General features: G+C 38.8%; 2 protein-coding genes across 5 annotated transcripts in view; both read left to right on the plus strand.

The window, feature by feature from the left end:
* Window positions 1-16,097, plus strand: part of SPART (spartin) — a 16,948-nt gene extending 851 nt beyond the window's left edge. The window contains exons 2-9 of one of the 3 annotated variants that reach the window (XM_085061403.1): window positions 4,242-5,077; window positions 6,234-6,431; window positions 7,423-7,527; window positions 9,281-9,410; window positions 10,139-10,333; window positions 11,321-11,479; window positions 11,561-11,651; window positions 14,448-16,097. In XM_085061403.1, the coding sequence (XP_084917529.1) occupies window positions 4,244-5,077; window positions 6,234-6,431; window positions 7,423-7,527; window positions 9,281-9,410; window positions 10,139-10,333; window positions 11,321-11,479; window positions 11,561-11,651; window positions 14,448-14,634 (1,899 nt within the window). In that variant the 5' untranslated portion in view covers window positions 4,242-4,243 and the 3' untranslated portion in view covers window positions 14,635-16,097. Of the gene's footprint in view, window positions 1-4,241; window positions 5,078-6,233; window positions 6,432-7,422; window positions 7,528-9,280; window positions 9,411-10,138; window positions 10,334-11,320; window positions 11,480-11,560; window positions 11,652-12,636; window positions 12,777-14,447 lie in introns of those variants that run through there. The other 2 variants (XM_085061421.1, XM_085061411.1) reach the window with 2 other exon arrangements.
* Window positions 16,098-20,825: 4,728 nt separating this feature from the next.
* CCDC169 (coiled-coil domain containing 169) overlaps window positions 20,826-27,153 on the plus strand; it is a 30,867-nt gene continuing 24,539 nt past the window's right edge. Inside the window, exon 1 of one of the 2 annotated variants that reach the window (XM_085061486.1) lies at window positions 20,826-21,239. In XM_085061486.1, coding sequence (XP_084917612.1) covers window positions 21,136-21,239 — 104 coding nt within the window. In that variant the 5' untranslated portion in view covers window positions 20,826-21,135. The remainder of the gene's footprint in view (window positions 21,240-27,153) is intronic. The other variant, XM_085061481.1, reaches the window with a different exon arrangement.

Below are 27,153 nucleotides of genomic sequence, written 5' to 3' on the forward strand. Positions count from 1 at the left end.
TGGGATAGCAGCCTGAGAAGAAGGTGAAGGTTCACATGTCAGAGGATGGGGGTTTGCTGAAGTATTTGGTAATTTGGAGAGTAAGAATTACTTTAATGTAACCAGTTCTCTCTGTTGTATAGTCTGTGATATTATCTAGCCTTATAAACTTTTTTCCTTTGCTTCAAAACTAGGAGTAGGCTTCCTGAAAAATTTAAGGACTTCTTTAAACAAATTAATTTAAATAAGCTAAAAGCATAAAACGGTAAATTTATCAGCTAATACCTGACTTGTGTTTATATTCTAGATAACATTTACTTCAGTTTGTTCTTTAAATTCTTGAAAGTTACTAATACTTTCTTAATTGCTCTTTCCTTCCAGAACTAAGGCTTAAACAATTCTGCCTGTATGGTACTTTTTAATTTGTGGCTGAGAGAAAAACAGTTGACAGATAGGAAGAAATCCTGGATTAAGGATGTTTTGGTTTTGTTTTTTTAAAAGTTGTTTTGCATTTTCCTCCCCTACTCCTCCTTCAAGAGTAGTGAGCTGGAAAGTGTGTCCTACCTCTGTCAGTAAGGGTGTTTAATCCCCTTAATAAGTCTTAGGCTTCGTGTTTACCGTCTAGCAGTGAGATCCACCATTGACCTGTATTTTTGTTAGTATACATTACTTTTTAATGAAGTGGGCTTTGCTGTTTCAGAGGAAGGATGGGTGGGATGTTAACTTAAAATATCAAATTAAACTCAAGTTTCATTGTTGCACTGTAGCCTCCCTTGGTCAAGTAACTTAAAACCACAGAGTATATCTGGACTGTCAAAAGAAAAAGGGCTCAAGTGCTGGATTGATCTGTGATTATCTACAGTATACTTTAGCTCATTTCTTATCTCAGTTTTGGACTGGCTTTCTCTGAGACAAGTTCCTCTAAATCTTAATTAACACTAAGTGGTACAGATCTGGGCTGATCTGAACTGGCCATAGGACCAAAGGTTGGCTTGCAGTGCTCTCCGTATTCAGTAATACACATTTTTCCATTCATTACAGCTTTAAAACACAGGAAATAAGATTCAGCATTGTACAGACATGGATTACAGATAAATATTAAAATATGCAGGATGCTTAAATACTATATAAGATCATACACTGAAAATAATAGTGAACAAGGATATTTCTTGGATGTGATCAGATTGCTACTTAAATGTTGCGTTTCAGAGAATATTTATTTTTGTGTTGTGAGGGAGGAATTAAATAAGCTTATTTAATACCATCCATTCTTTTGTAATAATTTTACTCAATTATTAAGGATGAATGAAATTCAGGTTTTTGGGCTGACTTTTAAATCACATGTTTAGCTTGACATCTACTGTGAAGTCCTTCCTCCATTTCCAAGTGGTTTGCCAACCAAATGCATAATTTGGAGGTAGCTACACTGCACATATACTGCAAACTTGGGATGTTCCAGACAATCAGAGCTGCAGAGACAGCTTTTGTATCTCTGCCATGCACTAGTGCTGTGTGGACACTGATGGTGCTGACATCTCCATTTTATTACAGACTTTTTCTAGTGTCAATAAAGATTGAGCTTTAGCAAGAACAGTGCTGCTGTCAGTATGACAAGTATACAGTGAATTGTAACTTAATTAAATATTAAGTTGATATGTAGTTATGACTAGGATTTTACTTGATTGCTCTTCTTTTTATATGCTAACAATCACTAGCAAAAGAAATATTTGAAATCTGTAAAGTATCTTTGCATTAGCCTCACCCAGAAAAAAAACCCCAACAAATCAATAAACATGGGGCAAAGGGGACTATTGTACTGCAGCTGTGTTCACACAAATAAATCATTTACTTAAAGCGTTAAGAAAGGACTTTATATGTGACTAGGGATACAGGCACTAAAAATCTCAAACCAGTAAATTTTGCTCATAAAGAATTAGATGGTGATGACAGATTAAACTTGTCTGCCTTTCTCAGTCTTCTAAACATTTTCTATGTTTCAAGAACCTAAAATTCTCAAATCAGAGGTCTTTACTGTTAAATTGGTTTTCACCTTCATACACTTCTTAAAAGGAAAAGTGGATTTTTTAGTAGTAAATACAAGTGTTGACACACAGTGATGTGGTTGGGCAGTCACCAGGTTTTTTTGCTGTAAGGATCCAGCTATATTCACAGCCTTGTAAGGAGCTCTTTCCAATTGCCTTTATTCTAGTTGTTTGCTGTTGTGCTGGTCAGCATACTTTTAACTTCTAAAGTTGATGTTCTTGGTGATTAGTAAATACACACTTATGCCAGTGCTGTTCTTCAGCGTAAAGATGCTGAGCCTCTTGGCAACAAGTGACTGCAATCAATCAGAAAAATCTGCTCCAGCCCAAGATTTGTTTATCTGCTAAATGATGGGCAGTGAGTCTGGTGGCTTGAGTTGCTGCTGACCCACTCCACTGGGCTGCCTTCTCAAGCCATCCCTGTCATATTCCGAGCTACATGTCTGTTACTGGACTGAAACCACACATCTTGACTTTTACGTGAAATTGGATTCTGTAGCATCATCAAAACAGGTGCCTTCCAGATTACATGGCACTTCTGTTGTGTGACTGCAGATGCATCAGTCACATAAATGCTGTCTGCATTTTGATTATAAAGAGCATGAGACTAGAGCACAGAATTCCATCTTTGCCTCTTTAAAATCTTTTCATGACCTGCACTTCATAAGTTTCTCTGTTTTTGTTGGAGTAGAGGAAGAATATTTTCCAGATTACTTTTTTAGTTTGTTGATAGTTAGACTAAAACAAGAAGAGACATTAAGTACACTTAAATGTAGGTACTATTTCCGGATTTTATTACAAATTTGGATTTAATTCTTTTTTCTTTCCCAGTAAGTCTTCTTTGTTTACGGATTTATTTTCTTCTTTTCATCCATTATATTTGTAGAGACTAATCCAATCTCTTAGCCTTCATTTTATTGCCTTGGTAAGCCAAACCTACATCTTTCTAGGGAAGAGTGATTGATTCATCAGGAAAAATCAGTAACCTGCACACATCTTCCTGTTCTGGCACAGCTTCCTTGAGTGTGTCTTGGTGTGTGAATTCTCACCAATGCCCTGTACAGTGGTGTTAATGCTTCTGCTGTTGTAATGGAAGTATTTTTATTTTTGCACTTTGGATTTTACCTGCCCTCATGGTTTCTGTGGCATAATATCATTGTGATTGACAGATGTCTCCTTTCTTTCATCTGCCTTAGAGCAGAGAATTGTGGTTTTGCTTGAAAATATATGCTCTTTAATTTTTATATAGTATCCCATTTTTGTTGTCCATGACTGTTATTCTCTTCTAGTATAATTGCCTGATTTTTCTGAATTAACAATGCCTCTCAAGGCTGCCAGCCAAAAAAAAAAAAAAAAAAATTTTAAAAAATTCATTGGAATTAATGACTTGTATTTTCTGTGTTTCACCAAGACCAACCATCTTCATACAGTTAAAACAATGAGTTTACACGTTCTAGAATTCAAACAAACCCACTGGATTCTTTTCTGCTCTTCAGTTGTTGAAATACATAAGGCAGTTTAAAGAATACGTTCCAAGATAGACCTAGAACCTGCAATCTGGTACTTCCAATTTTTGTCACCAGTGGAGCAAGCAGTGTAAAACACCAGTTTTCTTTTCTCACTCTGTAAACACTGTAAAGGAAATAAGTTTCCTGTTTTTATTTTGTAAACTACAGCTTTAACTGTGCAAAGTATTTCACAGTTCTGTGTGTTGGTGTTAGTTGAAGTTGGTCAAGATTTGTTTAAAACTGAGTGCTTTCTCTTAAATTATTCAAATGGAAATGTACTGTTTGTAAGTTCAGCCTTTATTTAAATAGACAAAATAGCAAATGAATTTTTTAATACCTTAGAGATGTTTTTGGAAAAGTTAGATTTTTTTTTTTTTAGGTTATTTGTTTACTCCTCTTGTTTGCTACTGATCTTGAAGATGAAAAATTTAGTTTCAGGCATGTCCATGTTCTTCTGATGTTTAACAAAAAAATATCTGTGATGTAACTAGATTTGATGGTTATAGATTCCTTGCTGTCTTGGAATCATGTCAGCTGAATATGAATGTTATTAGGAGATAACCATAACATACCAGACACTGTTCCAAGCAACTAGATAGATCTCTGCTAATACATGCAGTGTGGTCATCATTAAGAACACATTTTATTCTAAGGTAAGCATTGTTTGGCTTTCTCTCTATATCTTCTTATTGATTTTTATTCCACTTTGCAGTAATGGAACAACTGCGGGATCAGGTTACGCAAGAAGATGCAAATATTGAAGCCATTAATGAAGAGTACAGGAAAGCCTTTATTTTTATCAATAAAGGACTGAATACAGATGAGCTGGGTCAGAAGGAAGAGGCAAGAAGTTACTATAAGCAAGGGCTTGACCACTTGCTCCGAGGAGTTAGCATTCCATCAGAAGGTCCTGCATGTGTTGGGTCCCAGTGGGAATCTGCCAGGCAAATGCAGCAGAAGATGAGGGAGACCCTGGAAAACGTTCGTGCTCGACTTGGCATTCTAGAGCAAAACACCCCACCGGGACAAGCAAGTCCTGCTACAATGGATAACCCTCCTGGGGTGCCCAAGTTATACCCAGCCATTCTTTCCAAAGAAAAGCCAGAAAGGCCCCCTGCCCCTAACTCTCTGTTTGTACCACGCCAGCCACCTGCAGCAGATGGAGATGTTGCAGCTGTGAGTCAGGGGCAAATTCCAGCTATGAGTCCATCATCTGCAAAACCTCTTTGTCTGCCAAACGAAGCACCTCCTGCCTATACTCCCCAAGCTACCAATGGCCACTTTACTGTGTCTTATGGCACAGACTCTGGGGAGTTTTCTTCTGTGAGTGAGGAATACTACAGCAACAAGTGTACTCAGCCACCTCCCCTGGAAAACCTGGGGGTGGATGCAGATGAGCTGATCTTGATTCCCCAAGGAGTACAGATATTTTTTGTGACTCCTGATGGGCAGGTTAGTGCTCCTTCATATCCTGGATATCTGCGCATTGTGAAGTTCTTGGATACAGGTAGTGAAGCTGCTCAGAATCGTCCACCTGCGTTTCTTCAGGTAAAAGGAAAATCATTTTCTCCTTTAATTAAAATTTCAAGAACTGTCATAAAACTCTAGCAGGCAATCTTCTCAAGTTCTTGCTCCTCTGAGCCTAAATATGTGTGATAACGTGAAGGATGTTACAGGTGTTGCAGAAATAGTTTTTTGCAAGTACGCACTTCTACGACTCTCTGTGAAAAGCACCTGTGTGTCTTCCCAAAGTTTTCAAGTGCTGACTGTTTTGGCAAATTCCAATATGTAAAGGAGTTGACTTAACATGTCTTTTCATTTCATAAAATTGACTTCTTTCCTCACATAGAGAAGACATGTTGATTCATCTATTGCAACAAATCAATATAAAATGGGGTTGGATGCTACCCACTTCGTTCTTGATTAGTGATAAGGTATTGCAGTTATGACAAGTGATAATTTGAAATTTGAGGGTACATATTAATCCAGACTCAGAACTGCAAATAAAAAAGATGTGTACTTTTTCACAATAAAAGAGATTTGTACTTTTTCAGTCCTTGCTTCATGTGGGCATGCTCTGTAATGAGCATTGTGTTTCTGGTCTGGATTCTGACTTTGGATCTCTTTGTTACGGCTAAAATAGGCTGGTTTGGGGTCTGCTGGTTCAGCTCCACTCATGTTAGCAGTCTTCAACTGTAAGCCAGTGACAGCCACACATTTCTGTTCATCTTATCAAATAAACCTGTCCTGAGATCTACTGGGTGGTACAGGCATGTGAATCCTGACTTGTTTGACAGTTCATCTGGGCCTCAAAATGAGATTTCAGTTAAGTACCAGCCTGAACTATAGTCCTGTGAAAAATAGTATTTTCTCTATATTAGACTGTCAGAACTTATCAAGAGTGGTATTTCCAGAATCACATGGGTTGTGTTTTTTGGGGATTGTTTTTCTTTTTTAATTTTTTCAAGATGGCATAAGACTTTTTATTTTTCATCATAGAATCATGAAACTTTTGTGTTTGGGTTGGAAGGAACCATAAAAATCATTTACTTCCAACCCTGCTGCCATCAGCAGGGAACCTCTCACTAGAAGGTTCCACTAGAAACTTTAAGGAAAATCAAGTTTGTGGTGCTTATCATTATGTTCTGCCTGTCTTTCTTTTTAAAAGCATCCTTTGATTCTTTCATGTGCTTGTCTTTTTTAGGTTTGTGACTGGTTGTATCCTCTAATGTGTAACCAGTCTCCTGTTCTGTGCTGCAATACTGGAGTCTACATGTTCCCTGACACAATGTCCCAGATACCAGGGTCCTACGTGGGAGTAGTGCTGTCTTCAGAACTTCCTGCAGCTGACAGAGAGCTGTTTGAGGATCTCTTGAAACAGATGTCTGACCTACGAATCCAGGTAAATTTCTGGGCTGTTATAAGCCAATAAGGAAAGGTGTAACTCACCAATATGTTCTCACATTTACATTTAGTTGTGTAAAATGACAAATTTTTGTCTTGGTTGGTAAGCTCATCAGTGAGAAATAGATAAAGTAGCCAAGATTAACCAGCTTTGTAATGAAGCTGTAGGTCCTATGAGATGAGAGGAGAAAAATTTTAAAATACTAAATTGTAAGCACAGAGTGGAATTTGACACCACCTTTTTATGTTTTCACTATTTTTCTGAAAGAGAACATAAGACCCAAAATGAAATTATGTGTTCAGGAGAGAGCTTTTTTTCCTGTGTGTGTACACAGAGCTGTCTGCGTTTGAGGATACAATTAAATTTAGATTATTGTGTCCAAATGTGTCTACAATTAAAAAATTAAGTCACCTCAGAGAAGATCTGTGAAAATATCATTTACCTCAAAAATCTGCCTTCCAGTGGGATCTCAAAATAAATAAATCTGGTGCCTTACTGCAGTAAATTTTTGACAGAGAAAATAGCAAATAACCCCCCCTAGTCTAACAAAGATGCAATAAGATTCAGTGACTTGAAACAAAGTGGGAAATATTACTGTAAGAGCACTGGATCATCATTTCAGGAAGAGTGGTAATCAGTAACTGCTTAAAAGATCATAGCATAATTAAATCTTCTACAAAAAGAATTTTGTTGAATTGCCAAAATGTGAATGCAGTGAAGACAAAGGACCAGTTTGGAGCATCCCATGAGGACCGAGTTCTGTGATGGTATAAATCCTGGTGAGTGCAGCAGGGAATTTCACTAGCACAGGAGGCCACTAATTTTTACTTAAAAGGGGAAAATACTACAGAATTATGTGATATTGACTCCCTGGATAAAAGTTTGTCATTTTTCCTGTGTAGAAGTAGTTCAGATTTGATATCTCATTGGTTCCTTATTTTCTTAAAATGACATCTTTTTGTTAATGTTCCCTGATATGATGTCACAGGTGCCAGGATCCCTTGAGAGAGTAGGGTTATCTTCAGAGCTCCCAGCAACTGTGAGAGCACATTTTGAAGATAAATTTAAAAAGAGGTCTGGCCACAAAGTCCAGGTAAATGCCAGGACATTCCAAAATTCTGTAGTTAAAGAAAAAAACAATTGTCACAGAAATGCATGTTAGAATTGCTGATTTGATTGACAGCAGCTGTGTATGCTGTGTCTTGTAGTTATTTTTTTGTTGGGTGTTTGGTTTTTTGTTTTGTTGTTGTTTGGTTTCTTGTCAAACACCAATTCAGTTACTGCAGCCTGCCACATTTTTCAAATCAGCATATTTCTGAAGTTTTAAAAACTGTAATATAGCACAAATATTTCAAAGCCTAGTCTGATGGCCATTCAATGTGTCTGTTTTACATAGTACTCATGAGGATCTAATTGACAGCTGTATTCAATATAATTATAGTACTGAGTCACCTGTCCTACTAGAAAATCCATTTCTGCTCCTTAGTATAGTTGTTAGAAGTCTTGTTGACTGGTATTCTAGGTAGTGACCCAAACTGTGCTGTAACTAAATTGTATCTGGAACACAGTTTGGGACTTTTAATAGTTTTTTTGTTTGTTTTTCACTTGTAGCTGTTTATTGAGGTAATTTCTCCTGCCCAGCCCCTAGAGTGTTTTGGTCACATGCTGAAGACCTTTCCTGAACATGAGATTCATGCTGCTGTCAAGCAGTAATTGATGATGTAGTACATGTCAGTGATACATTGTTAACCTTCTGGGTAGCAACTTTCTACCTTCTCATCTACTCTTTTCTGATAATGTTGCTTTTACTGCAACATTGAGCTATGTGCAATACACTGCTTATATGTCCAGTAAATATTTCAGGGGAATTTCAGAATTCCATGTAATAGCAAATACTATTCTATACTGTGTATTCTGTTCTGCCTGTGGGTTTAATCTAAAAATGCTTTCATTTAGACTCTTATAGACTAAACAAAATTTTTTTTCCTTCTATCATTAACCAGCAGTGTTTTCAATCTGAGATGTTTGGGGGTTTTATTTACTTTTACGCTGGAAAAGTTCTCTTAACAAAAACTTCAATTTGTTCCAGTTTTTTTAGCTTTCTGTAATTAAAGTTTAATTATACATTGTCTGTGAACTATGTAAAGTGATGTTACACTTTTTAGAAGTGCTAAGCAGCCTGTGGTGGTGGAGGTTGCTGTGTTTGAATGATTAACATCTACTTCAGAAACTGCAGAGTTTGACATGAAGTCACACAGAACTTGTCCACCCAGCTTTAAATAGGGGTCAGTATTGTGCACAGTTTGATGTTTTCCTTGGCTGTGCCAGTCTGAAAAAGCAGCAACAGTACACAGCATGAATAATTTCCTTTATTTTTGAATTTGAGAGGAAAGGATGAGGAACAAAACAATCAGAACAGCTGCATTCCTTTAGTGCAGCTGGATTCTCTAACCAAAGGCTGCACTTCCCATGCTGAATAACAACAGAGCTGGCTTTTGTCTAAAAAGAAAAATGAGAGATGGACAAGTCTCTTATCTGTTTTGCTAGTGAACTTGTGTAAATTTTCCCTGCTTAGCTATTTGGCCATATGGCTGCACTGGCAAGCAGATCTTTTCACTGGCTGGATGTAAAAAGTATACAAAAAAGCTGACCTGTCTGATAAGCTTTTTTGAATATGTAGCATTTCTGTGAAAAAAAATCGTGTCTTAAATTTCCCTTGAGTTTCCGTGCACTTACCCAAGGCATGCACAACATTAGTATTATTTGATAATGGATGTGTATGATCTAAACCAGAAATCCTGATATGTTGCAAAGTAGATGCTCAGCTGTTTGCTTTCACTTGTCAGCCTTCAGAAGCCTCTAGTGATGCAGTTCACTTGCCTCAGACTGTACATATCCAGCCACAACCTGAAGAAGCAGAAGATCAGAAAGAGTTACCAGAATGGAGTGAGAAAGTTGCCCATGGAATCTTGTCAGGTACAGTTGTAATAAGGGGACTGTGTTGAATAGAAACCAACATGAGTGACATTTAAACAGTATTTTCACCTAAATGCATGTGTGCTGATAGAAGCTGAGTGGTCTAAAGTAATTGTTCACTAGTTCCAGTGTTGATCATCTAAAGGATGCCTTCATGAGCTTTATAAAAACCATGCAGAATACATATCCATTGCCAACAGTTTGTTCATTGCAAATGAGTTTGACTCCTCATTTGACTGTTAGAATATCACCCGCTGTGACTCAAACCACTGTGACAGAACAATTTTACCCCTGTGTGAACATATATTACAGCAGGCATCTATTGTGATTTATGCAGATAAACATGTGAGTTTTTTTCCTCTGAGAACCTTCAGAATATAATAATGACCACCAGCTGATTGTAATAAATATGAATCTGCAAGGAAGGCTAGAGGCTTGGGTTGCATATTTTCAGGAGTGTTAATATCATTGAGATATGCAGTTCTATCACTTCTGACTCAGCTGGTGCTTCCATATCTATTAAAAAAACTGAGTATCTGTATTAGGCTGACATTTAGGTGTGGGCTGTCTGTATTAAATTTAAATAAAGTGGTGGTGTAGGTGCAGAAATTACTGCAGGACTTCTATGCTGCCCAGTTCAGGGGAGAATATAATTGCACAGTGTAATCAGGAATGTTTCTAAAGTCAGTGTTGCAGTGTTACCAGGAAAAACAATTTTTGCCTTGAAGGTGCATCTTGGCTAAGCTGGGGCCTAATGAAAGGAGCAGAATACACTGGTAAAGCTATTCACAAAGGAGCTTCTAAACTGCGAGAGCACATTCAACCGGAAGAAAAGCCTGTGGAAGTCAACCCAACTGTAGCAAAGAGTCTTCATGTAGCAAAACAGGCTACTGGAGGAGCTGTGAAAGTCAGCCAATTATTGGGTAAAAATTTCCATCTCATAGAATATAATATTTTTGTCTTAAATAATAAAAACTTCATAAAATGTGAGCTGTTTTCTCTAGCTGGTAAATTAGAGGAGGTAGTGGCCTGATAAAATCCGGGGATCAGTAGTTTGTGCTTAGTTATCTCCTGCAAGAGATTTGCTTTAGGACCAGTACATATTATTTGGCTTTGAGACATCCTTTTCTTTCCTAAAAGAACAGTCCATATAGTCTTAAGTTTGACATGCTTTTGAAAGTTTTAGACAGTTAATTCAAAATGGTGTCTCTTTTATTTTAGGTTGATAATCATGTATTTTAAAAGCTCTAGTCTCACTGGTTACTAACATTTAGTACCACTAGAGAACGTGTGTGTGCATATTTTTAAACACACACACCTGAAACAAGTCTATTTGACTATATATAGATATCCATATAGAAATGGCCTGGTGTTCAGAGGTGCCTGGCAACCCTTGGAGGTCTCATAAATTAATTTTGTTATTTATTTGCATATAATGTTTATATTTACTGTCTAGTCAGTCATCCAAGTTTAAAATTAAATTCACTGATGTTACAAAACTACTTTGAAGAGCTGGAATGCTTGTAAGAAAGACTTCTACAGAAAACAAGTCAGAAAAGCAGCAGCTTGTTCCTTATCTGCAAGTTGGAGATAACAAAGCAATGGAAACAGTTTCTTGAAACTTGAGTGTGAGATGTATATGTATTTCTTTTAAGGCACTTTTTAGCCATAAGGCTAACCTCCCTTGGTTCTTAGCATTTGGAGCTATGTAGAAGCTGAAAAATAAAACTGCTCTGTATCAGTTGGGCACTTAGATGAGGATTAAAGTCTGTGTTTCGAATAAGCATATTTAAATAGAAGCATCACTTAAGACTTCAGTGAAGCTTCCTTTTAATTATGCATACAGATTTTTAAAGAAGGATATTCTGTGTTCTTATTAAATAATTTGCACACTGTTGTTTTATGTGTAGTTGAAGGGGTGTGTTCTATTGCAAGCTGTGTTGGAAAGGAGCTGGCTCCACACGTGAAGAAGCATGGCAGCAAATTAGTTCCAGAATCCCTTAAGAAAGATAAAGATGGCAAGTCTACTTTTGATGGTGCTCTGGTTGTGGCAGCAAGTGGAGTTCAAGGTAATAAAAATTCCTTACACTTAGTTTCTAATTGCATATTTTTAATGGCATGAACTTAAATAAGCTGATTGTTTCTTACAGGGTTTGCAACAGTGTGGCAAGGTTTAGAAAGTGCAGCAAAGTGCATTGCTAAAAGTGTTTCAACTGAGACTGTAAAAACGGTCAAATACAAGTAAGTTATGTTTTTATTGTTTTCATCTTCTACAGCACACTGTTACTGTGAATACTGGCAAAAAAAAGCTTATGAAAGTGCAGGGAAGCTAACTGAAATATCTGCCTTCCTATAAATGTGTAGCACATGATAAAGTGGTAACTTCACAGTACTATGAGCATCTCCTGTATGCAAAAATCTGAAATGAGTGAATTATTATAGGAAATATTTTTTTAGTTCTCTGTAGAACTGTTACAGCTTTAGGCTGTGTTACAGATAATGTTCAGATTTATATCTTTGCTATGTGGTATACTTATGAAAAAAATTACTGGTTTAAACCTGTCAGGTCTAGTCCTGAATTTATGCAAAGTTAGCTAAATTTATGAAAAATGAAGAACCTCCACTATCAGCAGGTTTGGCTAGAGCGAGGGGGTACAAAAAAAGACCATTTTGTAAGGGAAATCTAAGGCATATATAGCAATAATAGAACAGGCTTGATATGCAAAATACAGATGTTCTTAGAAAAAAGATAGTGGGGGAAGAGGTCAGTAACATTTGGGATAAACAACGTGTTACAAGATGATGGAACGGTGAGAGCTGTATGCATGTACTGGAAGATGCTGTGGAGAATAAAGGAATATATTGAAATAACTGTGAAACATGAAATGCACCCCTCACAAAAAGGGAAGTAGATTTAATAGAAAGTAAAGAGTAAGCAAAAGCAAGCAGGTTAAATGGAATCGGTGATAAGCGGAGCAAAAGAGTTATTAAAAGGATTGCTGAAAGTGCATACAGGCTACAAGCAGATGGTAACAAGATAAGCATCAGCATAGAGTATTAAGCAGACTGGCATTCAGGATTGTGTTGTGATGCTTTTCAAATAGGAGGCCAAATAGCGAAGTTCTAGTCAGTTGTGCTTTATTATTGTTTGTTTCCAGTAGGAATGTCAGGAGAAATTGTACTGGTACTCATTTCACATAAATTCACATCAATGCTTTTGTTTTAGATACAAATATAGGAAATATGGACATCAGCAGACAACAGACACTAAGAGTGAAAAACAATAAGTAACTACCTGCTGCAGCTAACTGCAATATGATTGAAAATATTTTATATGAAATCTTTAAAATCTATCCTTATAATTATATATTAAAATTCGACATAATCTCCCTTAAAATTATATATCCTTATAATATATATATTAAAATTTGACATAATCACCCTTTTGTAAGCTGGTTTTTCATTTCAGTGAGAAAGATTTCTGCCACTCAAAATACCAGTGAGTGAGCTAAATTCTACTTAATGGAAACAAAGCTTAAGGAGCACCATCAGTGTCTCTAAATTAAAAAAAAAAAAACACAAAAAAACCCCTAAAACTTAGCTGCAGTACCTTTGTGGATGAAATTATAAGGAGATACTCATCGTGTGCATGTTGTTTGGAAATGGGGGAAAATGTAGCTCCAGAAGTACTATTTCTGCCCAAGTCCCATGCTACTATCTTTTTTAAAAAACTGTTTAAATAAATGCAGTGTATGTATCTGCACAATTAAAAAAAAAAATAAAATTATGCAATTGAGACAGGCAAACAAAAAAATTAATTACCAGATATTGAGAAGTTGTTAGTCTTACTGTATTGGATAAACTACAGTCTTACTTTAAATGAGGTTACTTATTTTACTGATACTATACTGGCTTATGATGTTCCTGAGGTGAAAATAATCAAATTAACAAACTAATCAAACTGACAAATACTTTTGCTGTGAGATGAGTTCTGTGACCTACAAATCCAATGTTGATGATTCAAGGCTGTTGCTCTATCAGAGAATTAAAAGCAAAACAAAACCCCCACTAATATTTTCTCTTTGGTTTCACTGTTAGTTCCAGCCATATGCTCTGGCTGCTGTACTGATACATAAGAGGTATTTGGATTTCTTGATATTCTTTGCTTCTCTCCAGCCTTATACTGAGGTCCTCAAAGAATCTCTGGTCATAACAAGCACAGGGAAAAAGTAACTCTGCTGACTGCTGTGATTCTGATGCTGCCAGGAGTACTTCCCTTTGGCCTGGTTTTTCTGACTACAGTGCTCTCTGGGGAAATATATGGCTACCCAGAACCACTGGAGTTACTGCTTTCACTGTACTCTTGCCCTCCTTCAGTGTGCTCTCTGTACACAATTGAGTCATTAGGATGAGACTACCAGCTTGCCCACTAAAGCACAGAGAAGCTGGACTCATGGCCCATGGCAAAGACCAGATTTCTCTTCCTAATTTTCATTGCATCCTCAAGTTATCTTTGTTTAGCCTTTTGGGGTTTTGTATGATGCAGCGATCCAGGTGGGGTCTCACAAGAGAAGAGCAGAGGGGCAGAATCCCCTCCCTCACCCTGCTGGCCATGCTGCTTTGACTGCAGCCCAGGATACAACTGGCTTTCTATATAGAGGGTATAGGAATTTTACCTAAGAACTTAGGTAAAAAGGAATCTTTAATTATTGCACAAAACTTCTTTCCACCCCGCTTTCTTATGGTTCTATATGTAAGCTTTCTACTCTTCAAAACTAGAGGGAAAAGAGAGAGAAAGACTGGAAGGGTTCTTGAAGAAGAGTAGAAGCATATTGGTATTTTCCCAGAGCAATAGAATTGACAGAGGAACAGCCTTTACTCAAATGACTTAATAAATTCTAATTTTATTCTTTAGACATTCAAGGACTGTGCTTATTATTTGTTGTTGGTAATGCCTAAATTTTTGCTTTCAAAAGCATTCCAGTGAAGATTAAAATACTAAGTATACAAATCTATAAAACTGTTTTCTTTCTTTAGGTATGGAGAGGATGCTGGCCATGCTACAGACAACGCTATGAATTCTGCAATCAATGTTGGTGTGACAGCATTTAACATTGAAAATATTGGTATCAAATCTGTTGTAAAGAGAACTGCAAAGGAAACTGGCCATGCTGTGCTAGATGAATATAAAGTACTGGATAATGAGAAGAAGGGTAAAAAGTGAAAGCAATTAAATATTTTTCAAAGCCTTACATTAGAGATGAAACTTCCTATTTAGAAGTAACTAAATCGCTCATCTGAGATTGAACATAAGTCACGCTGTACTTTTCAAGCAAATGTTACTTACTTTGACATGAAAATGTAAAAGTAGGGAGAGCATTTGTAGGAGGAAAAATGAAAGTTGTCAACTTGTTCTGTATTGAACAAGGGGTTTAAACAACTGGATCAGGGCTTTAGGCAACTCGAAGGATGTGAGTTTGCAGTTCATATATTTGCCTCTTTAAGCACTTTTTCAAAGTAATATATGGAATAATAGATTAATATAGAAATACTATTGTGAATATTTTTGTAACACTTTATATTTATAAAGAAGGTGGTGATAAAGAAAGAGTAGGATTACTAATTCTGGAACTAGTAAAATTACCAGTTTCGGCTTTATAACTATCCTTAAGAGTTAGTTTTACTAACCCAGCCTTGTCTTACTTAGTATGCACTACTAAAATAATCATTGTGTTTCATTGTTTTATAGAGAATTTCTCTTTTCACCTACAAAGCAGCTGATCTTATCCAAAGTTCATGTTAGGAGAAATGAAAGATGAACCTCAGGTAACTAGGTAGTCATTCCCTTTCAGACTTTTTTTTTTTCTCATCCAGCATATAAGTAAACCAAAGATACCAAGCATCTCTTCTAAAAGAGGGTATTTACAGGTCTAGAAAAATGCATTTTCCAGTTGACTCCATAAGGAATATACAAAGATTCTTTGAAATTCAGGTTTTTATGTGGAGAGGATAAGTATGGTTTTGCATAAATTATTTTTCTGTGAAAATACTCTATAGAGGGCACTAGGGAATTCTATGCATTCTGTACTTTTCAGCTGATCCAGAAAGATTCAGATTATTTATTATGGTCTTCTAATGGAAGACTCCTAATGTTTGAACAAATAGTTCTAATGGTCATCATCTTTATTCCATTAAATTCATAGTTGCACAAGGGTGTGAAGTCTTAAAAAAGACTACAGAGACAAACCCTTTTAATGAAGAGTTGTGTAGAATAGACACTATTGTGTAGATTTGTCATCCTGTTTGTAGCACAGTGTAAAATAACTGAGTATGTCAAATCCTTGAGATGCTTTGACACTGCTACTTATTTAACACTTCACTATTGAGTTTTAAAGCTGCTGCACATTCTAATATTGGCTGGACCTGCAATAGACAGAATGCCAACAACTCACAACTTCTCTCTATTTCATGAAAATGGAAAAAATAACTATAAATTGTTGTTGGCAAAGTGATATGTGTAGAAGATTGAAACAATACAGCAACAGCTACAGTCTCTTAGAATGGTAATAGGTGCATATTTTATGGTAGCTACTGCAGGGGCATGCTTAAGGTGAGAAATGTGAAAGAAAGGATCTAACCACTTCAAGTGTAACTTTGACTTATGGAAATAAAGATAAAATTGGTTAATATGTGCTTGACCATTTTATGATACAAATCTCCTATATGGATCAGTGAGTGGAAAAACTAGAACTTATTTAGAAGTAATAAAGTAGCAGTATTGGGGTACATCTACAGTATAAACAAGCTCGTCAACTAGAGCTTAAACTATTTCAAACTAAAAAGGTCCATCCGAAGTACACTGCAACAATTTCTGTTATGATAATCTGCCACTTGCCAGCTTGTGTTACCAGTTAAAGACTGCCAAAGACTTCACACTAGCAAGAGCATTTTTGTTATAAACTGTATTTACAATAGGGATGTATGCATTTGTATCTCCCTCCCATTTTGGGGTTTTGCATTTAGCTCATACCTTTTAGTTTCATCTATAAGCCATCAAAACAAAAAATTGTATTAAAACAACAGTCAAGATCAAGGTGTTAACAGTCTTCAAGAGACCAAGTTGGAGCACAGTGAGAAAAACATAATTTAAATGCCATCGGTATCAGTGGTGTCTTGGCTCACCCTGCTGTTGTTCTCATGTCAGTCAAATAGATCATTAATCCATTTATTAATTTAATCCATTAATCAAAATGGATTAAAGCTATTTTTTGAATGATGTTTACCCCATTTTACAGTTTCTAATGGGATATATCCATGATCTTCCCTTTTACACATTGTTCCAAAGTTTAGTTAATTTTCACAGCTGTGAGTATGATGCCGTTGACCTTTCCTTGCATCACCTGCCCCTTCTTGGGCCTAGCATAGCAACTCCATAGGCTTCTCCCCTCTTCCTCTGACATATACAACAGTCTTCTCACGTTTACTGCCCTATCTCAGCTCTCCCTTTTATATATTAAGCCCCCCCAAACCTCCTGTCTTAGGTTTGCATTCTATTCACAGCTTGGTTTTGTTTCTTTGAACGCTGAACATCCTGTGATAGATGGCAGTCCTAGAAGTCTTACTAAGCTATGTAGTGCATGAATGTGATTTCCTAAGGCATTCCTATTTCCAAATTTATTCAAAGTCTTTTCTGCTACAATATTGGTCTCAAATCCTGTCTTGAGAGGATTACTTCTAAGGATCTCTTAAGTCATTCTAAGCTACTATCATCGCTGGCATTTTCATCATTGTGTAGATGTAAACCACTGTCCTTATCTCAAGTCTACACCCCTGTATTTGAATGGGCTCCTCTAGATTCCAAGGGTGGGTTGGTTGGTGTGTTTAATCCTGGTTTAAAACCAACCTGGAATAGCCCATTTTTTAATGTCCTCTCACTGAATCTGTTTTTCTTTAAAAAGAATTGGTAAAACTACCTTCCACTATAAAAAAAAAAAAAAAAAAAAAAAAAAGCTGACCAGCTTTGGAAGGGACTCCCAGGTCTATAACCCACCCTCCTGCTCAAAACAGGTCCAGCCTGGAGCACAGTTTTGCTTGTGTTTTGATTATCTCCAGGGATGGGAGACTTCATGGCCCCTCTGGGCAACCTTTGCCCAGCTTGACTCTGGTCAGTGTTTCTCCCTTATACTAAGCCAAATCTTTTTGTGTGCACTCAGGTGCATTCTACTACATATCCTTCCATCATGTACACCGGAGGAATCTTTGGCTTCTCCATGTTGTTTACATTTTCGTATTACGTAGCTGATTACAGCACTAAACTCTCCTTATATCTTCTCTTCTCTAGCCTGAACACAGGTCAGTTCCTGACATAATGCAGCCCTTGGGACTTGCTTGGGAGTTGAAAGCTAAGCACTTCAGCCTGTGCTGAAGAGAGTGAAAGAACCACCTCCCTCAGGCTCCTGGCCATGCCCTTGCTATGGCAGCCCAGGCGCCCTTCAGCCTTGTTTGCTGCAAGGTGTTGCTTGCTCATGGCAGCTTCTCCACCAGGGAGCCTGTGTCTTCTGCAGCATTGTGTTCTAGACACTGCTCCGGCCTGTGTTGATCCATGGGCTGTACTCATGCCAGATACTGGGCTTTGCACTTGTTTTTTTGTTGTATTTCATTAGGTTCATTTTAGCAGCCTGTTTCTCCAGGCTGTACGCCCAGCTGTGAATGGTCGCCCTTTCCTCCTGCATACTAACTGCTTCTCTCAACTCACTGTCATCATCATAATCAAATTTGCTGAGCAGATGCTCAGTCTTCCAGGTTGTCCATCAGGAATTAAGGGTATTGGCTCAGGTAGTGATCCAAGACTCAGGCAGTCATACTGCTGATCATCACACTTCAAGCCTGATGGCCCAGCCAGTTTTCCAGCAGTCTTATGACCCAGTTATCCCACGCAGAACTCACCAATTTGGCTATAAAAGTACTCTGGGAGACTACATCAGAGTCCCTGGTAAAGTCAGAATATACAGCATCTACAAATTTCCCCTTGCCTGCACAGCCATTCATCAACCTTAGTTACTGGTGCTACAGAAATAACTAATTTGTGAAAAATTAATTTATGCCTTCAGCAACTGGTCAACTTTGTTTTTAAGTAACTCTAGCTGTTTAAGGCCTTCACATAATCTGAAGTTACATATTTAAATATAAAATTCTGTTTGCAAAACACATTGTATTGTGACCAAGTTTCCTAACTATTCTTACTAAAATTTTGGATCACAAAAAACCCATTAAAAGCCTTAAAACAATGCCTTTAGTGATATCCACATATCTAATTTTAACCAATTTATTTGGAATGCAGAAAAGGAGGAAAATTCTCATGTGTTGCAAGTGTCACACTATGTTACTGCTGTGATTGTTAAAAATACTGATGGTTTGAAGTTTTACACACTCACACAAGACCTCAGTCCACACGACACTTTGGTTTTTCTCCCACTGCAGTTTCCAAACCCTCAGAGGCCCAGTTAGACCTGCTGGGCTGTGCTGTGCCAATGCAGCCAGTGTGGTCTGGGCTTATGTGCACAGTGACCTGGTTCCTGAGAGCTTACCTGGTTAAGACACCTAGTAATCCCTGAGTGAGGGTGGGACCTCAGAGTATCCTGGAGAGGAGGTCAAATGAAAGTCTCCTGGAGCAGTGAGAGTACGCTGTGGGCTGGGATACAGCCCTCAGTTTCCCTGTGCCCTCTGTTCTCAGACTTCCTTGTGATTCCAGAGCTCTTTCTGCACTTTCTGAATGTGCCCACCCATTGAGAACAGTTCATCAGGCTGGTTAAATTAATCTTGAGGCAGTTGTTCACAAAAACTGGTAACAAGAAAAATGGTTACTGATTAAAGCCTTTGCTGTCAATATTCAGTACACTTAGCAAGTTATGAATGCTAACCTAGGTCCAAGTCATTACTTAAATTATTGGTTTGTTATGAAATGTTTTCAATATGAATCTTAAAAAGGTAGCATTCAGTAAAAAATGAAGGCAAAATGAGCAGCTAAATTTAAATACAGTTACAGTGCAGCACTCTTCTAAATTTGTTTCTTGATTAAATTACATCAGAAAATTTTGAATTCAGCCCACACCAAAGATAATTCACTGATTAGCTGATAGCATCAGTTATAACTTGAGACTCAAAAATCATCTCCTGCTCTAATATATATCAGACAAGTGAAATTAAAATTGCTTTTACTTCTTAGAATCAAGCTTCCCACTTGATGACTCCCAGTCATTAGATCCTGCTGGATTAGTGCCCTGCTGTTGCAGTATCAGTGAGGTGTTAGATTGGGCAATTCCAACGTGACACACTACCACTTTGGGATTGCAATTCACAACATTTCAGGACTGACTTTTGGATGACAATACTGATTTATTCTGTGTTAAAGTAATGGTAATACATAACCCATGTTTTAAACTTTTAAAGCAGTTCCTGTTACCCAGCAAGCGGTAGGGCTATGGCATTTGGCTTGCTACTCAAGCAACAGAATTACTTGAACTGAGAAAACCGTACCCTTTTCCATAATATATCAGTAAAGGAAAAGTACACTGAGAAAGTGTACTTCTTTTCCTGAGAAAGTGAACAGATAGTTCCTCTAGTGAGCATTAGGTCCTGTGAAATGATCTAAGAGCGTGCTAATTACTGGTGCTTTTCTGTGCAGCTGATGAGCCACATCAGATCACCAGCCAGCAGAAACTGCAAACATTAAATATTTTCCATGTTTCAGGAAGTTTTGGTGCAAGTTTTCCATGTTTCAGGAGCTGTACTGGCTCATTGAAGAGTCACATAAATGTCATGAGCTGGCACTGAAGCAGCCAGAGAAGGTGACAGAGAGAACCTGACAGAGGTGATGCCACTCTTACAGCACTAATCTGCTTAATTTACCCCATAAAGATTTACCTTGAGAAACCCATAAACTGATCAGAAAGTCATTGTTTGAAAAATGCAACATCAAACATTTTTAGGCATGAATCCAGACTAGTGTAAGATAATTAAAATATTTTCCAGTACATATTGACTAACACCATTGACTTCATCAGTGATGGTGATTAATGTGGATTATTCTCAACTCTTTTGTCTCAAGTTAGGGTCTCATGCAATGATTTGTGCACAGCACAGATCACAATTTTCGAGGGTGCTAAAAGGCAGGCTGGGCACCCTGTAAGGCTAGACTCCACCACGCTGTGCCTGCCTTCACATGTGGATCACAACGTTTATTTAAAACCGGGCTACTTCCCATCCACAAGAAATGTTTAAAAAAATCTGCACACATTTGTGTTTCCCTACGTCATGAAAAGCTCAGCACACAGTTCAACCTACAGGGTCAAAACTGTAACTGGGCCAAAGCTGTATGCTGCTTTCCCATCCGTTTCTGCTGCTGCCCGAGCCCCACGCTGTGCATTTCGCTGGGCAGAGGGCAGAGCGGCCCCGTCGAACGCGGGCGGACGGGACGGGCCGGGACGGGACGGGCCGGGACGGGCGGGGGCCGTCGGGGCGGGGGCAGGTACCAGCGCTACCTGCGGTAGCGGCTGCCGGTGGCGCCCGGCCCCGTGTCCCCTCTCGGCTTTCCGAAGCAGCGGGAGAGCCGCGGGGGCTGCGGAGAGAAGGGGGCCGATCCAGGGCTGGGGTGACCCCAGCACGCTCCGTCAGCTCCGCCGGCCGCTCGCAGCCGTCACCCCGCGCAACGCCGGCGACGCGGGGGATGCGAGCGGGGCGGGCGCCGGCGGCAATGGGGGAAAGCGGCGGCCGTCGGGCGGCGGAGCCCGAGCGCCTGGCGCTGGAGCTGGGGCGGGAGAGGCGGAAGCAGTGAGTGCGGCGGGGGACGCGGCGCGGCCGGGCACGGCAGCAGCTCCGGGAGCGGCCCCGCAGCACCGCCCGTGCCCTGCGGCAAGATGGCGGCTGCGGCGGGCGGGGGAGCGCGCTGGGCACAGGGCTGCCCGGAGCCCCTCAGCGCGGCTGGCCCGGCTGGGCACTAGGAAGGGCTGGCCCGAGGCATGGGAGTGGTGCGAGGAGCCCCAAGAAGGAGGAGACATAATGTCAGCCGAAAGGGAAGGCAGGGCTGGCTGCTCTGGTTAGCCGCAGCAGGCAGCTCGACACTGCACAGCTCCTCTCTCGGTCCCTCCTCTCCCAGTGGGATGGGGGAGGGAAGGGCGGAAGGGTGAAAGTGACCAAATTCGTGGTTAAGACAAAGCCAGTTTAATAAGTAAAAAGGAAAAAATAAAATGAAACCTAAGAAAAGCAAATTCCGCCAAACCCCCCAGGTGCTCCCCACCGGCGGACCAATACCTTTCCCGAGGCAAGGCAGCCCCAGCAAGGCCCACCTCCCCAGTTTTTATTTCTGAGTATGGCACTGCATGGTATGGGATACCCATTTGGGCAGTGGGATCAGCTGTCCCGGCTGTGTCCCTCCCAACTCCTTGTGCATCCCCAGGGCACTGGCTGGCGGGGTGGGGTGAGAGGCAGGAAAGGTCTTGACACAGTGTAAACACTGCTCAGCAATAACCAAAACACGGCCATGTTAACAACACAGTTTTCATCACAAATCCAGAAATAGTCCCATGCCAGCAACTGTGGAGAGAATTACATTGCTGTGTCCACAGCAAGCCCAGTACACTGGGATGGAAAGCCACATTGGAGGAAAAACAGAGAAGACCTTCACATGGGTTCATGCCTTGCTGCAGGAAGATTAACAAAATGGACAATGAGGCACTCTTCATGCACACTTCTTTCCACAATGTTGAGTGTAACTGGAAAGCTGGATTTCACCCTGCCCTACTGTCAGTAAATATCTCTTGAGACCTCCAGGGAAGGTATGGCATCTCTGCAGTGCAGTTTGCAGGAATGAGGACTTGTTCCTGTTAGCAGTTGTTTCAGGGCTGTGATGGTTGTTGATCATCACAGCCCTGGTGTGGATTGGGTTTTTCCACAGATTGCTTAGGAAGTTACACATTTTTCCCTGTGTTAAACAACATGATTGCATTTTGAGTGTTAATAAATGAAAATAGGAAATGTCAGAAGCTCCTGTGCTACATTAATTCACACCCTTAATATTTACATTTCCATGCCATTTTCAAACATTCTATTCAAACTCTTTTTTTTGCCTGAACAATTTTTCTTTCCGTGTCTGACGTGCAGACCTCTACAATCTAGTCCTGCACTTGGGGGCTTTATAAAATGTTTATTCATGAATGGAAAGGGAAAACCCAATAACAGAGTCAAAATGGCACAAAAAGCTTGGACATACTTGTGCCAATGTGTAAGCAAATAACTCTTTTATAAGTCTCCTGACTTAGGAGTGTGTCAGGGTAATAGATCTGTTATCCTCTGCATGCACCAGTTCTTTTACCTGACACATGGTCCTGATATTATTGGTGTTCAGGTAAAAAGTTGAATTGTAAAGGCTTTGTTTCACTTCTCAGATTTTAATTTTTTTAAAAAATAATGAAAATCTGGATTATTTACTTACCTTAAGTTCTTGCTAATATCCCTGAGGATCTTCTGCAAGGCTGTGCCCAAAGTTGAGGACAAGTTGTGGTGATTTATTTACTGATAAAAGCAAAATACTTATTTAATAAAAACTTTTATTGTGATGGCATGACAGTAAAAGAGTTTCGGTTCCAGTTGGGTTCTACAGCTATTTCCTTTGTGTGCAAATAGAGAATAACATTACTGTCTATTTCCCAGGAGTTATTTATTCAGCCTAATTGTCAATGACTAGGCTTGTTAGACATCTCCATCTAAACCAGTGGCACATACTGTCAATGAATACAGAAAGGCTTTTTGAAGGTGTGATTCATCTGACCTACTTTGCCTGGCTGCTCTAGCATGAGATGACTCACACCCTAGGAGGTGCCAGTTTCTCTCCCTTGGGTATAAAGCAAGCTGAGGATCAGTGGCTTGCAGATAGATGTCTGCATTCCTTCACTGCCATCTCACCCTTGTCATCTTTTTACTGGCATATCTGGTTATTGTGCCATTTAGGCAGTTTGCTGACAGCCCACCTACCACTCTCATGTAGCAGTCATAAAGATGAGATTTTTACTTCATGGAGTAAATTGAATCATCCATGTCCATAAGGGATCTGTTCCTAACGTACCTACTGATTCTCAATGATTGTGGATGTAGTGCTGTGAAAGCTTTCCAATTTTTTTCTGACTGTAATGAAATCAGCTTGAATCTGACTCTGAATTGTTGTGATCAAGATTCAGTACACGTTTTGATTGGGAAATGTCATGGCAAATGTTTCTGGGAGAGAGAGAAGGCATATATACTGCAGGGTACTTCTTATTAGACAAAGAGGTCTTAAAGATACATATTTATGCATGTCAGCTCCTTAGTAATGTCCATGGAATTGTATGTTAATTCAGCTTGTGAGATTTCATTTCCTGTGGCTTTCCTTGCCAGGAAAGCTGCAGCATTTTCCCAGCACAGTGCTGACTGCAAGTGTCAGGAGTCTGTAGCTTTCGATATTGTGTGTGCTCTTCCATGTGGTGCCTCTGCACTGTGCAATATTGTTTCTGCTTTGTTCATAGATTCTGAAGGCATCTGTGCATTTTGTCTTCTACAGGACTCAGTAAAGCTCTGCCATATTATAGAGCCCTAGAACTGATTACTTGCCCTGATCTTCTCCCAGATTGTCTTCTGAATTTCTCTTTCCACTATAGAAAATTGCTTCAGGCACCCTTTTGCCTGATAGATGTTCCAGATATCCAGATCTGGGTAGAAAAACATGCAGGAAAATTGTTTTCACCCTAAGTGGCTGCCATTGTCAAGTAAAATAACACTTGTAGACAGCCTTAAAAAGAAATCTAGAATTTTTTTTTTTTTTGTAGTTTCAGTCAGAGCCTTCTTATCTGAACTGCACATTTTTCTTCTCCTTTTCTTCACAAGAGCTTTTCTGTTATGCTTAGTATGCAAGGATGTAGTTAGGTTCTCATGATAACTTAAGTGTGAGGTTTCAGGATTTACAGGCTTTCTTCTGTGATGACTGTAAATTGTCCATTGACGTGGAGAAGATTTATAAGCCTTGAATAGTCTATTATGTTTAACCCATGTGAGGTTGTAGGTAAAAATCACAGTGCAGTCCCTCGAAGTACGGACCAAGTCTCTGGACAGGCAGGCAATTATAGATAGCTGCATTAAATTCACACTAACATATACAGGGCATGACCTTCACTTCCTACCACTATTATAAATAACTCCAGAAATGCAAAATATTCCAACAGAGTAAACCCCAGAAATATTTACCAAGCTGCTCAAAGTGATTTATTTCTACATCCCTTGTATTCAGGGCAGGGATTGCATTTTACTGAATATACACTAAAACAGGGTGATTTCACCCTGGATGCATTCTTGATGCTACTGAAGTATAAAATGTTTAATAACAATTATATATTTTTCAAAAAACTGGTTTCTGTTGCCACATGGAAAAAAGACTTTCTTTCAGTGTAGCAATTACCATGTGACACTTGACAATTTACCATGTCTGTACATATATTCATCAGAACAAAATTTAATTGGAATTTGGCTTCCAGTCTTGGTAATGGTGGAGAAAGAATAATAAAATCTAATGAAAGACATTTTGTATAAAGTCTCTAAATGGTAACAGAAATTGAAAACTGGAAACCCTGGATTTAAAGATCTCATTCTTCCTGTGTTATCACTCTGCCTCTGAATACTTAGTTAAGATTTCTTTGAAAAGGAAAACAATTTCATTTTGATACAGCTCAGCTCTGGTTACAGCTTTGACTGGTTCTAATTTTCAGTGTTATTTCCTTTCAAAAATCCCATTTTAGCACTCACTGTCATCATAATTTCCTTTTTTTCCAAGCTCTGAGAAGTTGTCAGAAATCTGCTTTGCAGAAACCTTATCTATTTGTGTTGAAATGATAGCAGCAATGTAGTGAGATTTTGTCTTTCTTCTTCCTAGCCATCTGCCTCTTTTATTTGGAGTGGGAGAAAACAGGCAGCAGCAATCAGATTTCCTTTGGTTTTCCTGCATCTAAGCTTTTTTAGTCATGTTTCAAGGCTATCTTTGTCTGGGCTTCACCTCATCCTTTTTGTCTCCAGCTTACCAGTACTGTACAGTTACCAGTACTGTCATTATTTTTTTTTTTTTTTGCATATGTGCCCCCTGTCTAATTTAATGTTGGTAAGGACAAAAAGAGCAATTGAGCAAGGAGGGCTTGGAAGACTCAGCTCTCCCTTGCCATTCAAGATGTCTGTCCTACTGTTCCAGTGTGTCTCTTTCACTGAAAACATACTTGACTTACCTTAAATTACTCTTCTTTATATTTCTTTGCTATTTCTGCTCTTCAGCCTTCCTTATTCCAAGCTTGCCTATTAATTTCCCTATGAGCAGCTGGTTTGCTTCTGCAGCTTGCAGTTGAAATCTGTTTCAAGCTATGAAAAAGAAGCATCACCAACTGAATGTGAGCACAAGGAGTGCAAGAGGTGACACAGTTTCTCAGTAATCAGTCTCTGTCATCAGAGCTTTGATTTCACATAGGCTGGATAACTATTTCTTGAAGAGCATTTCTCCCGAACATGTTCAGAAAATGAAGATCTGTGTTGACAATGGAAGCTTCCTTTCAAAATACCCCAACGACACCCCCCTAAAATATTACACCCTAATAATTTTCTGTATTGCATATTTTTATGAATTAAGCTAAGGCTTCAAAGACACGAGTCTTCATACTGGTATTGTAAAGCATTTCCCAAAGGGCCTTATTTGCAGAGTTTGCATTTTCAGTTCTTTTGGAATATCTCAGTTTGGGCACTCAAAAATTGAAGTACCTACAAATCATTGACTGATATTTTTTTTTTTTAATTTTGGCCTTCCTAACTTAACTTTAAAGGACAAAACCACAAACTGCTTCTGCATTTTGGTGCATTATGTTTTGCTTACAGCTATCCTGGTGTGGTCTGACTTCCCAGGATCTCACAGGCAGGAGCATTTCTCCACAGACATCTCCCCAAAGAACCAGGCTGTTGGCATGAATATGGTCAATGACTTATCAGTAATTTCCTCTTGATGAGCTCAGGATCATGGGATGCATTGTAACACACTGAAATACCATCTCGCTGCTTTGAAGGATGAGAGTCTCCCAGCACATAGTTTGATGCATGCAGGTGTGTTGTGCACTCATCAAAGTCCCCTGCTACCTTCTGCTTCTGGTCATATCTTCCAAAGCAGAAAGAGCCTGGTTTTCATGGTGCCTTTCAGCTTTCTGTCTGACCAGTATACAGGAGTAATCAATGGGCAAAAACATTTTTTTTCTGCAATATTAAGTTTAAGGTACTGAAAAAATAGTGGCTTCAGTTCCTGTATTTTTTTAAACACTCATCTTACTTTAATTACTCGCTTTCTATTCTGATAGTCATAAAACATAGTTTGTTTTGATTGGTTTTGATATGGGTGCAATTTGGAAAATGACTATGAATCATAGAGCAGTGAGTCAAAATGAAGAATTAATTCAGAATTTCAAATGGCGCATTTCTCAGGCATATTAATGTTTTAAAAAAACATACTCATTGGGCATCGTCTTTCAGATTAAAAATTAGGGCCAATGTCCTCTCTACATTTTTTAAATTCTGATGATCTGCTAGAAAATTATTATATTTTGGGAAATGCCTATCTTGTATTTTTATGGAAGTAATTTTATTTGCAAAGTAGAAATGCTTCATTGTTTTAAAGGCACTGTGGTATCCATAGAGAAAA

Source organism: Lichenostomus cassidix, chromosome 1 (genome assembly GCF_008360975.1).
Source record: "Lichenostomus cassidix isolate B80296 chromosome 1, HeHo_3.0, whole genome shotgun sequence".
In the NCBI taxonomy this organism is placed as follows: Eukaryota; Metazoa; Chordata; class Aves; order Passeriformes; family Meliphagidae; genus Lichenostomus; species Lichenostomus cassidix.